This window comes from Oncorhynchus clarkii, chromosome 3, assembly GCF_045791955.1.
Source record: "Oncorhynchus clarkii lewisi isolate Uvic-CL-2024 chromosome 3, UVic_Ocla_1.0, whole genome shotgun sequence".
NCBI classification, from domain to species: domain Eukaryota; kingdom Metazoa; phylum Chordata; class Actinopteri; order Salmoniformes; family Salmonidae; genus Oncorhynchus; species Oncorhynchus clarkii.
In genome coordinates this window covers 5,316,519-5,328,787 of record NC_092149.1, presented here as the reverse complement: position 1 = coordinate 5,328,787, position 12,269 = coordinate 5,316,519, and the positions used below count along the sequence as shown (strand labels likewise).

At 41.9% G+C, this 12,269-nt stretch overlaps 1 protein-coding gene across 1 annotated transcript in view; it reads left to right on the top strand.

Moving 5' to 3' along the window:
- The window catches only part of LOC139405583 (CUB and sushi domain-containing protein 3-like), a 493,337-nt gene that overhangs the window by 172,262 nt on the left and 308,806 nt on the right, over window positions 1-12,269 (top strand). The window contains exons 24-27 of the mRNA XM_071147995.1: window positions 688-814; window positions 2,745-2,947; window positions 3,431-3,622; window positions 6,686-6,824. Coding sequence (XP_071004096.1) covers window positions 688-814; window positions 2,745-2,947; window positions 3,431-3,622; window positions 6,686-6,824 — 661 coding nt within the window. The remainder of the gene's footprint in view (window positions 1-687; window positions 815-2,744; window positions 2,948-3,430; window positions 3,623-6,685; window positions 6,825-12,269) is intronic.

Here is a 12,269-nt window from a genome sequence, read left to right as displayed (position 1 = left end):
GATGTGTTAGATCAGATAGATAGATAGTTAGATCTGTTGTTAGATCAGACAGATAGATAGATAGTTAGATCATGTAATTTATACTAATGAAGTGTGGATAGTTTGTTAGCAATACTGATGGCTGATGATAACCAGGACAATAGCTGAGAAATTCAAAATGTGCAGTGTTGAGTCTCTCTCCCACAGACCAGGACCAGACACATATATTTTCTGGACAGTCTTTTAAAGGTAATTCATGGGGCCATTAAGAGGCATAATTTAGGCATGTCTAAGTACTTTAGGTACTCTGTCTACCGCACACCATTCCATTACCAGGTACAAGGAGAAAGGGGCTTTACTCTAGGATTTACTGACCGCTAGTCATTTGTATTCAGATCTCTATTCTGTGTTTTTGTATTCTCCGTGTTGAATAACTGGGAATAGTCTGATTTGACAAGTCTGGCAGTTGTGTATGCATGTATTTCTTTAATACATTTTCCCTCGAGGGAACTGTTCTGTTGTTTAGATGTTGGATGTTGACAAGGTCGGATGACCTGTTAGTGACCTGTTTTTTTGGTGTGTGTGTTTCTGTGTGTGTGTGTTTCTGTGTGTGTGTGTGTGTTTCTGTGTGTGTGTGTGTTTCTGTGTGTGTGTGTTTCTGTGTGTGTGTGTTTCTGCGTGTGTGTTTCTGCGTGTGTGTGCCTCCAGCGGAGTGTGGCGGTAGGTTCAAAGGTGAGCCTACAGGCCGCATCCTGTCTCCTGGATATCCCTTTCCTTACGACAACAACCTGCGCTGTACCTGGACCATCACTGTCAACTCTGGCAACATCGTCAGGTAGCTATTTCAAATATAGAATTGGAATCGGATATTAACTTTTTTACCACAAAATGAATAGGCAAAATGGGGTACCCTTGTCTGGTACCATACAGAACCATTTCTATGTTAATGTATTACAAAACAGTCCTGCTGTTGTTTCAGATAACATCTTGTCAAATATTTACTTACTTTAATCATTAAATTATGATTCATAATGCACAGTTTGGTAATTGGATTTGGCGGTATATACGCATCAGAGTTTCCCTTAGCTGGTAATTGGCTTTGGCGGTATGTACGCATCAGAGTTTCCCTTAGCTGGTAATTGGCTTTGGCGGTATGTACGCATCAGAGTTTCCCTTAGCTGGTAATTGGCTTTGGAGGTATGTACGCATCAGAGTTTCCCTTAGCTGGTAATTGGCTTTGGAGGTATGTACGCATCAGAGTTTCCCTTAGCTGGTAATTGGCTTTGGAGGTATGTACGCATCAGAGTTTCCCTTAGCTGGTAATTGGCTTTGGAGGTATGTACGCATCAGAGTTTCCCTTAGCTGGTAATTGGCTTTGGAGGTATGTACGCATCAGAGTTTCCCGGTAATTGGCGGCTTTCGACCAGTAAAAAAAAGATGAAAAGCTGATAAATATTTTTTTTGCCAAATTGAGTGAAAGAAAAAACAATCCCATTGCAAAACAATGCTTTTTATTCATTGTTGGAAATATCAGTCGATGGCAATACATTTGACCGCCATGTTAATCGGTCTATAGGTTAATTTGCAACATTTTGTATAATTAAATTGGGTCGTGTGTATTTTTTTCGTTAGTCATCATGCATCTTATTTATCACATGAGCACAGCATACAGAGCCTGTTTTTAGCTGAATATCACTTGTCAGACTTCTCCAGGTCCTGCAGCTCCTCAGCTCGTTGCTCCTGCTAATATCCCACCGTAGAAACACTCAGACAGTTATTTTATAAAGACTTCCTCATTTGCCGTTGAAACCAACATTTCTTTCCTGTTCTATTGGTTTTTATATAAAGTTTTTTTTTCAATTGTCCAGAAAGTCAAAGGCACAATCCTTCAGTCATATTAGCAACCCGTCTTAGTTGATGCATCTTTAGGTTCCCCGCCTCTTTCTAAGTTTCTAACTGAGATCTCTGTCACATTTGAAACCGTTCGCATCAAGGTGCACCGTTTAGAATGGTGTTTTCCCCACGAATTGCATTTTGGGAAAATGTTTGAAAGTGATGTTTTATTGGGCAGCTTTCATTGCAGGAAGTTACACGTTCTATGAAGATGAATTACCATAATGTAAATATGATTTCTGTCATTCTGAGCACCGTGTGGTGGACACCCTAATGGGTTACGCAAACCGAATGGTTATGGGTCAGATAATTTACTAAAAATGGGCGTTAAATTAAAATATTCCTAGTCATCTTGTCCGGCGGCACATTTTGCATAACGAAAACCCTGGTACTCATCTACCTTTTTTTTTTACCATGAAATTAAAATGAAGAGAAAAAAAATGGGGCATCCTTCTCTGGTATCTCACATATCAATGCGTTACAAAACACAGCCTTCTGCATTTCCAGCTATTGTTACTCAGAACCATGTAATTAAAGATTCAGAATACACAGTTGGTGACTGCCTGTAGAGGTACTGTAGTTTCTCTAATCATTTCGGTCGCTGCCTGACTGTGGAGTTGGTTTGTCTAATCAGATCCCAATCCTTCCCAACTAGCCCTCCAGTGCCTGGCACCAGTCAAAGGGAAGATGTGAATAGTTTTCAGATGGTTTGTCCTGCCAGACACTTGGTGATAGAGTAAACAGAAAATGCACACAACCTCAAGCGAATACAGATAGAAGATGAATAATTTGTGATTTGAAATTGGTGTTGTCTTGGCCAAAATCTTTTTTAATTCTTTTTATCCGATTTATTAAATCCCATCCTCCCTAAGCCTCCAGTTCCTGGCGTTCGACACAGAGGCATCTCACGACATCCTGGAGGTTTGGGACGGACCAGCGGAAAATGAGATGTCTCTGAGGGAGGTGTCTGGCTCCCTGCTCCCCGAGGGGATACACAGCACCCTCAACGTCGTCACCGTTCAGTTCCAGACTGACTTCTACATCACCAAGTCTGGCTTCGCCATCGACTTCTCAAGTGAGTGTTTCAAGAAGAATACCTTTCAGTTTCTTGAGTGACAAGAAAGACGAGCATTTATAGATTCTATTTACTTTCAACTCTGTAATATTTGGTCTCATATGAACTGGGAAGCTAATGGGTCTCATATGAACTGGGAAGCTAACGGGTCTCATATGACCTGGGAAGCTAACGGGTCTCATATGAACTCTGAAGCTAACTGGTCTCATATGAACTGGGAAGCTAACGGGTCTCATATGAACTGTGAAGCTAACGGGTCTCATATGAATTGGGAAGCTAACGGGTCTCATATGAACTGGGAAGCTAACGGGTCTCATATGAACTGGGAAGCTAACTGGTCTCATATGAACTGGGAAGCTAACGGGTCTCATATGAACTGGGAAGCTAACGGGTCTCATATGAACTGGGAAGCTAACGGGTCTCATATGTCTGCTGTGTGTCCTTCAACTGTTGCGTAACGTCATGTCTGCCGTGTGTCTCCAGGTTCAGTGGCGACAGCCTGCAGAGATCCAGGCCTGCCTATGAACGGCAGTCGTCACGGAGATGGGAGAGAACCAGATGATACGGTGACCTTCTCCTGTGATCCAGGATATGAGCTGCAGGGAGAGAGCAAGATCACCTGCATCCAAGTGGACAACAGATACTACTGGCAGCCCAGCCCTCCCAGCTGCATTGGTGAGGATGTACTACTATACTGATCTATACTATACTATACTATACTATATTACTGGCAGCCCAGCCCTCCCAGCTGCATTGGTGAGGATTTACTACTGTACTGATCTATACTATACTGATCTATACTATTCTATACTGCTGGCAGCCCAGCCCTCCCAGCTGCATTGGTGGGGATTTACTACTATACTATACTGATCTATACTATTCTATACTATACTATACTACTGGCAGCCCAGCCCTCCCAGTTGCATTGGTGAGGATTTACTACTATACTGATCTATACTATACTGATCTATACTATACTATACTATACTATACTACTGGCAGCCCAGCCCTCCCAGCTGCATTGGTGAGGATTTACCACTATACTATACTGATCTATACTATACTATACTATACTATACTACTGGCAGCCCAGCCCTCCCAGCTGCATTGGTGAGTATGTACTACTGTACTATACTATACTATACTATACTATACTATACTATACTATACTATACTACTGGTAGCCCAGCCCTCCCAGCTGCATTGGTGAGGATGTACTACTGCACTATACTATATCATACTATACTATACTATACTACTAGTAGCCCAGCCCTTCCAGCTGCATTGGTGAGGATTTACTACTATACTGAACTATACTATACTGATCTATACTATACTATACTATAATATAATATACTGCTGGCAGCCCAGCCCTCCCAGCTGCATTGGTGAGGATTTACTACTGTACTGATCTATACTATACTGATCTATACTATACTATACTATACTACTGGCAGCCCAGTACTGTACTGTACGTATATATACTATACCATACTATACTGTACTGTACTATAATATACTGTACTATACTGTACTGTACTGAGCTATACTATACTACGCTGTTCTATACTGTACTCTACTGTACTTATAAATACTATACCGTACTAAACTGTACTGTACTGATCTATACAATACGTGCTGTTCTATACTATACTGTACTATACTGTACTTATCTATACTATACTGTACTGTGCTATACCATACTTATTTATTCTATACTGTAATGTGCTGTACTGTACTATCCTGTACTTATATATACTATACCGTACTATACTGTGCTATACTACAATATACTGTATTATACCATACTATAGTATACTATACTATACTATGCTATGCTATAATATACTATACTATACTACTGGCAGACTATCCCACCCAGATGTGTTGGTGGGGCTGTATATGAAATATAGCTGGTTAATCAGCCCTCCATCTGTATTGGTGGGGCTGTATATGAAATATAGCTGGTTTATCAGCCCTCCATCTGTATTGGTGGGGCTGTATGTGAAATATAGCTGGTTTATCAGCCCTCCATCTGTATTGGTGGGGCTGTACATGAAATATAGCTGGTTTATCAGCCCTCCATCTGTATTGGTGTGTCTGTACATGAAATATAGCTGGTTTATCAGCCCTCCATCTGTATTGGTGGGGCTGTATATGAAATATAGCTGGTTTATCAGCCCTCCATCTGTATTGGTCGGGCTGTATATGAAATATAGCTGGTTTATCAGCCCTCCATCTGTATTGGTGGGGCTGTATATGAAATATAGCTGGTTTATCAGCCCTCCATCTGTATTGGTGGGGCTGTATATGAAATATAGCTGGTTTATCAGCCCTCCATCTGTATTGGTGGGGCTGTATATGAAATATAGCTGGTTTATCAGCCCTCCATCTGTATTGGTGGGGCTGTATATGAAATATAGCTGGTTTATCAGCCCTCCATCTGTATTGGTGGGGCTGTACATGAAATATAGCTGGTTTATCAGCCCTCCATCTGTATTGGTGGGGCTGTATATGAAATATAGCTGGTTTATCAGCCCTCCATCTGTATTGGTGGGGCTGTATATGAAATATAGCTGGTTTATCAGCCCTCCATCTGTATTGGTGGGGCTGTATATGAAATATAGCTGGTTTATCAGCCCTCCATCTGTATTGGTGGGGCTGTATATGAAATATAGCTGGTTTATCAGCCCTCCATCTGTATTGGTGGGGCTGTATATGAAATATAGCTGGTTTATCAGCCCTCCATCTGTATTGGTGGGGCTGTATATGAAAAATAGCTGGTTTATCAGCCCTCCATCTGTATTGGTGGGGCTGTATATGAAATATAGCTGGTTTATCAGCCCTCCATCTGTATTGGTGGGGCTGTATATGAAATATAGCTGGTTTATCAGCCCTCCAGCTGTATTGGTGGGGCTGTATATGAAATATAGCTGGTTTATCAGCCCTCCATCTGTATTGGTGGGGCTGTATATGAAATATAGCTGGTTTATCAGCCCTCCATCTGTATTGGTGGGGCTGTATATGAAATATAGCTGGTTTATCAGCCCTCCATCTGTATTGGTGGGGCTGTACATTATACACTAAAATGAATATATCTGTGGTTGTTCTGTTTGCATCGTCAGGGGTTTCAAAGACAGGCTCCTAGGAACCGAACGAGGGGTTATTCCGTTTAACACTACAGCGAGAGTTATTCTGTCCTCAGGCTGTATCAGCGAGCCTCTTAAACACCAGGTCTGCCTTTTAAAAGAGGTCTTCTGACCTCACTGGGACTTCCTGGATAAATCAAATAAAACATCTATGATAACAATATATATATATAAATATATATATATATATATATATACTACTAGGAATATAACTGTGTTTATTCTGCGAAGCTTTCTGCAATAGTGGGGCATTAAAAGGTCATTTTTCAACCCCGTTTTGGTGGATATAACAGGGGTCAGTCTGTATTAATGGGGTCAGTCTGTATTAATGGGGTCAGTCTGTATTAATGGGGTCAGTCTGTATTAATGGGGTCAGTCTGTATTAATGGGGTCAGTCTTTCCTACTAACTGTATTGGTGACACGTACAAATTAAACCCTGCTAGGGATATTTTCTAGTTGTATTATTCTGTCTGAAAACCCCCGGTGTGGTTAGAGGTTAACGGTACCGTGACCAAGACATTAAAACCACAACATTATGTGGTACTGTATATTTTGAACGTGTGTGTGTGTGTGTGTGTGTTTCTGCAGCTCCCTGTGGGGGTAATGTAACAGGATCATCAGGATTCATCCTCTCCCCCAACTTCCCCCTCCCCTACCCGCACAGCAAAGACTGTGATTGGCTGATCGCTGTCCACTCAGACTACGTCATATCACTGGCTTTTATCAGGTAAGGAATGAATGAATGAATGAATGAATGAATGAATGAATGAACGAATGAATGAATGAATGAACGAACTAATAAATTAATGAATAAATGAACGAATGAATGAATGAACGAACAAACTAATAAATTAATGAATAAATGAACGAATGAATGAATGAACGAATAAATGAATGAACGAATGAATGAACGAATGAATGAACGAATGAATGAACGAATGAATGAATCAATGAATAAACAAATGAATGAATGAATGAACGAATGAATGAATGAACGAATTAATGAACGAATTAATGAACGAATTAATGAACAAACGAACGAACGAATGAATGAACGAACAAACAAATGAATGAACGATTCCATTCAGGTAATCTTCTGAAATGAACTGAACTTCTGAACTGAAACACACCAGAGAGACGAACACCTGAGAGCAGAAGAGTGTTGCAGTGTGTTAGAGATCGCCTGCTGGGGGTTGATGAACTGTGGGAGATTCAACATGTAGAATCATCAGGAAATTAAAGTTGAAATGAAAACATTTGACAGCCGATGTTACTGTGTTGTTCCTCTCTACTGGTATCTGAGTCATGATGTTACTGTGGTGTGGTGTTCCTCTCTACTGGTATCTGAGTCATGATGTTACTGTGGTGTGTTGTTCCTCTCTACTGGTATCTGAGTCATGATGTTACTGTGGTGTGGTGTTCCTCTCTACTGGTATCTGAGTCATGATGTTACTGTGGTGTGGTGTTCCTCTCTACTGGTATCTGAGTCATGATGTTACTGTGGTGTTCCTCTCTACTGGTATCTGAGTCATGATGTTACTGTGGTGTGGTGTTCCTCTCTACTGGTATCTGAGTCATGATGTTACTGTGGTGTTCCTCTCTACTGGTATCTGAGTCATGATGTTACTGTGGTGTGGTGTGGTGTTCCTCTCTACTGGTATCTGAGTCATGATGTTACTGTGGTGTTCCTCTCTCTCTACTGGTATCTGAGTCATGATGTTACTGTGGTGTGTTGTTCCTCTCTACTGGTATCTGAGTCATGATGTTACTGTGGTGTGGTGTTCCTCTCTACTGGTATCCGAGTCATGATGTTACTGTGGTGTTCCTCTCTACTGGTATCTGAGTCATGATGTTACTGTGGTGTGGTGTTCCTCTCTACTGGTATCTGAGTCATGATGTTACTGTGGTGTTCCTCTCTACTGGTATCTGAGTCATGATGTTACTGTGGTGTGGTGTGGTGTTCCTCTCTACTGGTATCTGAGTCATGATGTTACTGTGGTGTTCCTCTCTACTGGTATCTGAGTCATGATGTTACTGTGGTGTGGTGTTCCTCTCTACTGGTATCTGAGTCATGATGTTACTGTGGTGTTCCTCTCTACTGGTATCTGAGTCATGATGTTACTGTGGTGTGGTGTTCCTCTCTACTGGTATCTGAGTCATGATGTTACTGTGGTGTTCCTCTCTACTGGTATCTGAGTCATGATGTTACTGTGGTGTGGTGTTCCTCTCTACTGGTATCTGAGTCATGATGTTACTGTGGTGTGGTGTTCCTCTCTACTGGTATCTGAGTCATGATGTTACTGTGGTGTTCCTCTCTACTGGTATCTGAGTCATGATGTTACTGTGGTGTGGTGTTCCTCTCTACTGGTATCTGAGTCATGATGTTACTGTGGTGTTCCTCTCTACTGGTATCTGAGTCATGATGTTACTGTGGTGTGGTGTTCCTCTCTACTGGTATCTGAGTCATGATGTTACTGTGGTGTTCCTTTCTACTGGTATCTGAGTCATGATGTTACTGTGGTGTGATGTTCCTCTCTACTGGTATCTGAGTCATGATGTTACTGTGGTGTTCCTCTCTACTGGTATCTGAGTCATGATGTTACTGTGGTGTGGTGTTCCTCTCTACTGGTATCTGAGTCATGATGTTACTGTGGTGTTCCTCTCTACTGGTATCTGAGTCATGATGTTACTGTGGTGTGGTGTTCCTCTCTCTCTACTGGTATCTGAGTCATGATGTTACTGTGGTGTGTTGTTCCTCTCTACTGGTATCTGAGTCATGATGTTACTGTGGTGTGGTGTTCCTCTCTACTGGTATCCGAGTCATGATGTTACTGTGGTGTTCCTCTCTACTGGTATCTGAGTCATGATGTTACTGTGGTGTGATGTTCCTCTCTACTGGTATCTGAGTCATGATGTTACTGTGGTGTGGTGTTCCTCTCTACTGGTATCTGAGTCATGATGTTACTGTGGTGTGGTGTTCCTCTCTACTGGTATCTGAGTCATGATGTTACTGTGGTGTGGTGTTCCTCTCTACTGGTATCTGAGTCATGATGTTACTGTGGTGTTCCTCTCTACTGGTATCTGAGTCATGATGTTACTGTGGTGTTCCTCTCTACTGGTATCTGAGTCATGATGTTACTGTGGTGTTCCTCTCTACTGGTATCTGAGTCATGATGTTACTGTGGTGTGTTGTTCCTCTCTACTGGTATCTGAGTCATGATGTTACTGTGGTGTGGTGTTCCTCTCTACTGGTATCTGAGTCATGAGGTTACTGTGTTGTTCCTCTCTACTGGTATCTGAGTCATGATGTTACTGTGGTGTGGTGTTCCTCTCTACTGGTATCTGAGTCATGATGTTACTGTGGTGTTCCTCTCTACTGGTATCTGAGTCATGATGTTACTGTGGTGTGGTGTTCCTCTCTACTGGTATCTGAGTCATGATGTTACTGTGGTGTTCCTCTCTCTCTGTTTCTTCCTGTCGTGTAGCGGATGTCTTGCTCTTTCTATTGGGGCTCTGGATGGTGTTTTCTGAAAACTATTATTCTTTTGAAAAAGGTCTTTATCATAGTTTGTGAAATGGAAAAATGTTTGTCCTGGTAGATACTGCTGATAGAGTCAACAGGACAGACAGCATCATTTTCATGTGGTTTGTCCTGCTAGACACTGCTGATAGTCAACAGGAAAGACAGCATCATTTTCATGTGGTTTATCCTGCAAGACACTGCTGATAGTCAACAGGAAAGACAGCATCATTTTCATGTGGTTTGTCCTGCTAGATACTGCTGATAGTCAACAGGAAAGACAGCATCATTTTCATTTAGTTTGTCCTGCTAGACACTGCTGATAGTCAACAGGAAAGAGCATCATTTTCATTTAGTTTGTCCTGCTAGATACTGCTGATAGAGTCAACAGGAAAGACAGCATCATTTTCATTTAGTTTGTCCTGCTAGATACTGCTGATAGTCAACAGGAAAGACAGCATCATTTTCATTTAGTTTGTCCTGCTAGATACTGCTGATAGTCAACAGGAAAGACAGCATCATTTTCATTTAGTTTGTCCTGCTAGATACTGCTGATAGTCAACAGGAAAGACAGCATCATTTTCATGTGGTTTGTCCTGCTAGACACTGCTGATAGTCAACAGGAAAGACAGTATCATTTTCATTTAGTTTGTCCTGCTAGATACTGCTGATAGTCAACAGGAAAGACAGCATCATTTTCATTTAGTTTGTCCTGCTAGACACTGCTGGTAGTCAACAGGAACAGGAAATACACGCAACCTCACGGGAACACTGAATAATAGGAAGAAGTTACGATTTGAAATTGGTGTTGTCTTGATTTAATTATCCCAAAGCTATTACCATTTTTGTCATAAGCCAAAGTGGTTATTTTAGAAATAATAGACTTTCTCTCTCAGTGAGAAACGTGATTTGATATATAGCAATAGAACAATATGAAAAGCCTCTGCTTCACACTACATTACCAGGGCCGCTTGAGAGCAGTTCTTCCTCCATGATGGTGCAACAATTCAATCTCTCACTCAATCTCTCTCTATCCCTCTGCTCTCTCTCTCTCTCTTTCCCCCTGCTCTCTCTCTCTCTTCTTCCCCCTGCTCTCTCTCTTTCCCCCTGCTCTCTCTCTCTCTTCTTCCCCCTGCTCTCTCTCTTTCCCCCTGCTCTCTCTCTCTCTCTCTCTCTCCCCTGCTCTCTCTCTTTCCCCCTGCTCTCTCTCTCTCCCCCTGCTCTCTCTCTTTCCCTCTGCTCTCTCTCGCTCTCTCTCTCTCTCTCTCTCTCTCCTGCTCTCTCTCTCTCTCTCTCTCTCTCTCTCCCCTGCTCTCTCTCTCTCTCTCTCTCCCCTGCTCTCTCTCTCTCTCTTTCTCTTTTTCCATCTGGACTTCCACAATGAGCACCTCCCCTCACAACAACATGAGAAGCCCCACTTCCACAATGAGCACCTCCCCTCACAACAACATGAGAAGCCCCACTTCCACAATGAGCACCTCCCCTCAAGACTATTTGACACACAGGAATACACATCATCATCATCAACATCAAACCAGCTTCCTCTTACGCAGTAATATTTCTGCATGTGTGTTTGTTGGTGAGACTATATCTCTCACCTCACTGGCTATCAGGTCAACCATGCAGTCATGAAAATAAAAGAGAGACGCACACTCTTGGAGCTCAGATGCAAAAATGTAATACCAACGTTTCGACAGCCAAGCTGTCTTCATCAGGGTATAATCACAAACACTGCGGGATGAGTCGTTCATATAGTGTCAAAAGACACAGGTGTCTGTAATCATGGCCAGGAGTGGCCTAATATCATTGGTTAATAATCAAATATTAAAATGGCATACAAAGAACAGCATACAAACAAATGGATAGCATACGATCGATCATAGATTAATTTGACCATACAAGTTTACACACAATTACAGTGGCAAAGTCACAATAATCACAAGAATGGCTTCAGATCAAAGTCTACGTTGAGACCGAAGGGCGCAAGGGTCTTTAAATTAAAGATCCAGGCAGCCTCTCGTTTTAACAATAAATTATCAAGGTCACCCCCTCTCCTAGGGAGGGTGACATGTTCGATGCCAATATAACGCAGAGACGAAATCGAGTGGCCTGCCTCCAAGAAGTGGGCCGCAACTGAATAAGTAAAGTTTTTACACCTAATGGTGCTACGATGCTCTGAGATACGTACTTTTAATACGTACTTTGTTTTACCTACATCATTTTTACCACAAGGACAAGTTATAAGATAAATAACTGCCTTAGTGGAGCACGTAATAACACCATTTATTGGGATCTGTTTCCCTGTTTGTGGGTGTTTGAAGGATCTACATTTATAAGTGCCATTGCATTGAGCACAGCCATTACATTTGTAATTTCCATCCAGTAGGGGCGCAAATAGACGTTGTACAGGAATATTTTGGGGTGGTAAATCAGAGTTTACCAATTGGTCTCTGAGATTTCTGCCCCGCGAGAATACGACGAAGGGAAGGTCCGAAAACACATTCCCGAGACTATCATCGGATTTTAGGATGTGCCAATGTTTGTGAACGTTTCCCTTAATTTGTTCAGAGCACTTTGAATAGCGGGTAGTTAGAACGCAATAATGCATCTTTTTACGAGACTGACCTTGAAAAAGGTCATGTCTCGTTTTGT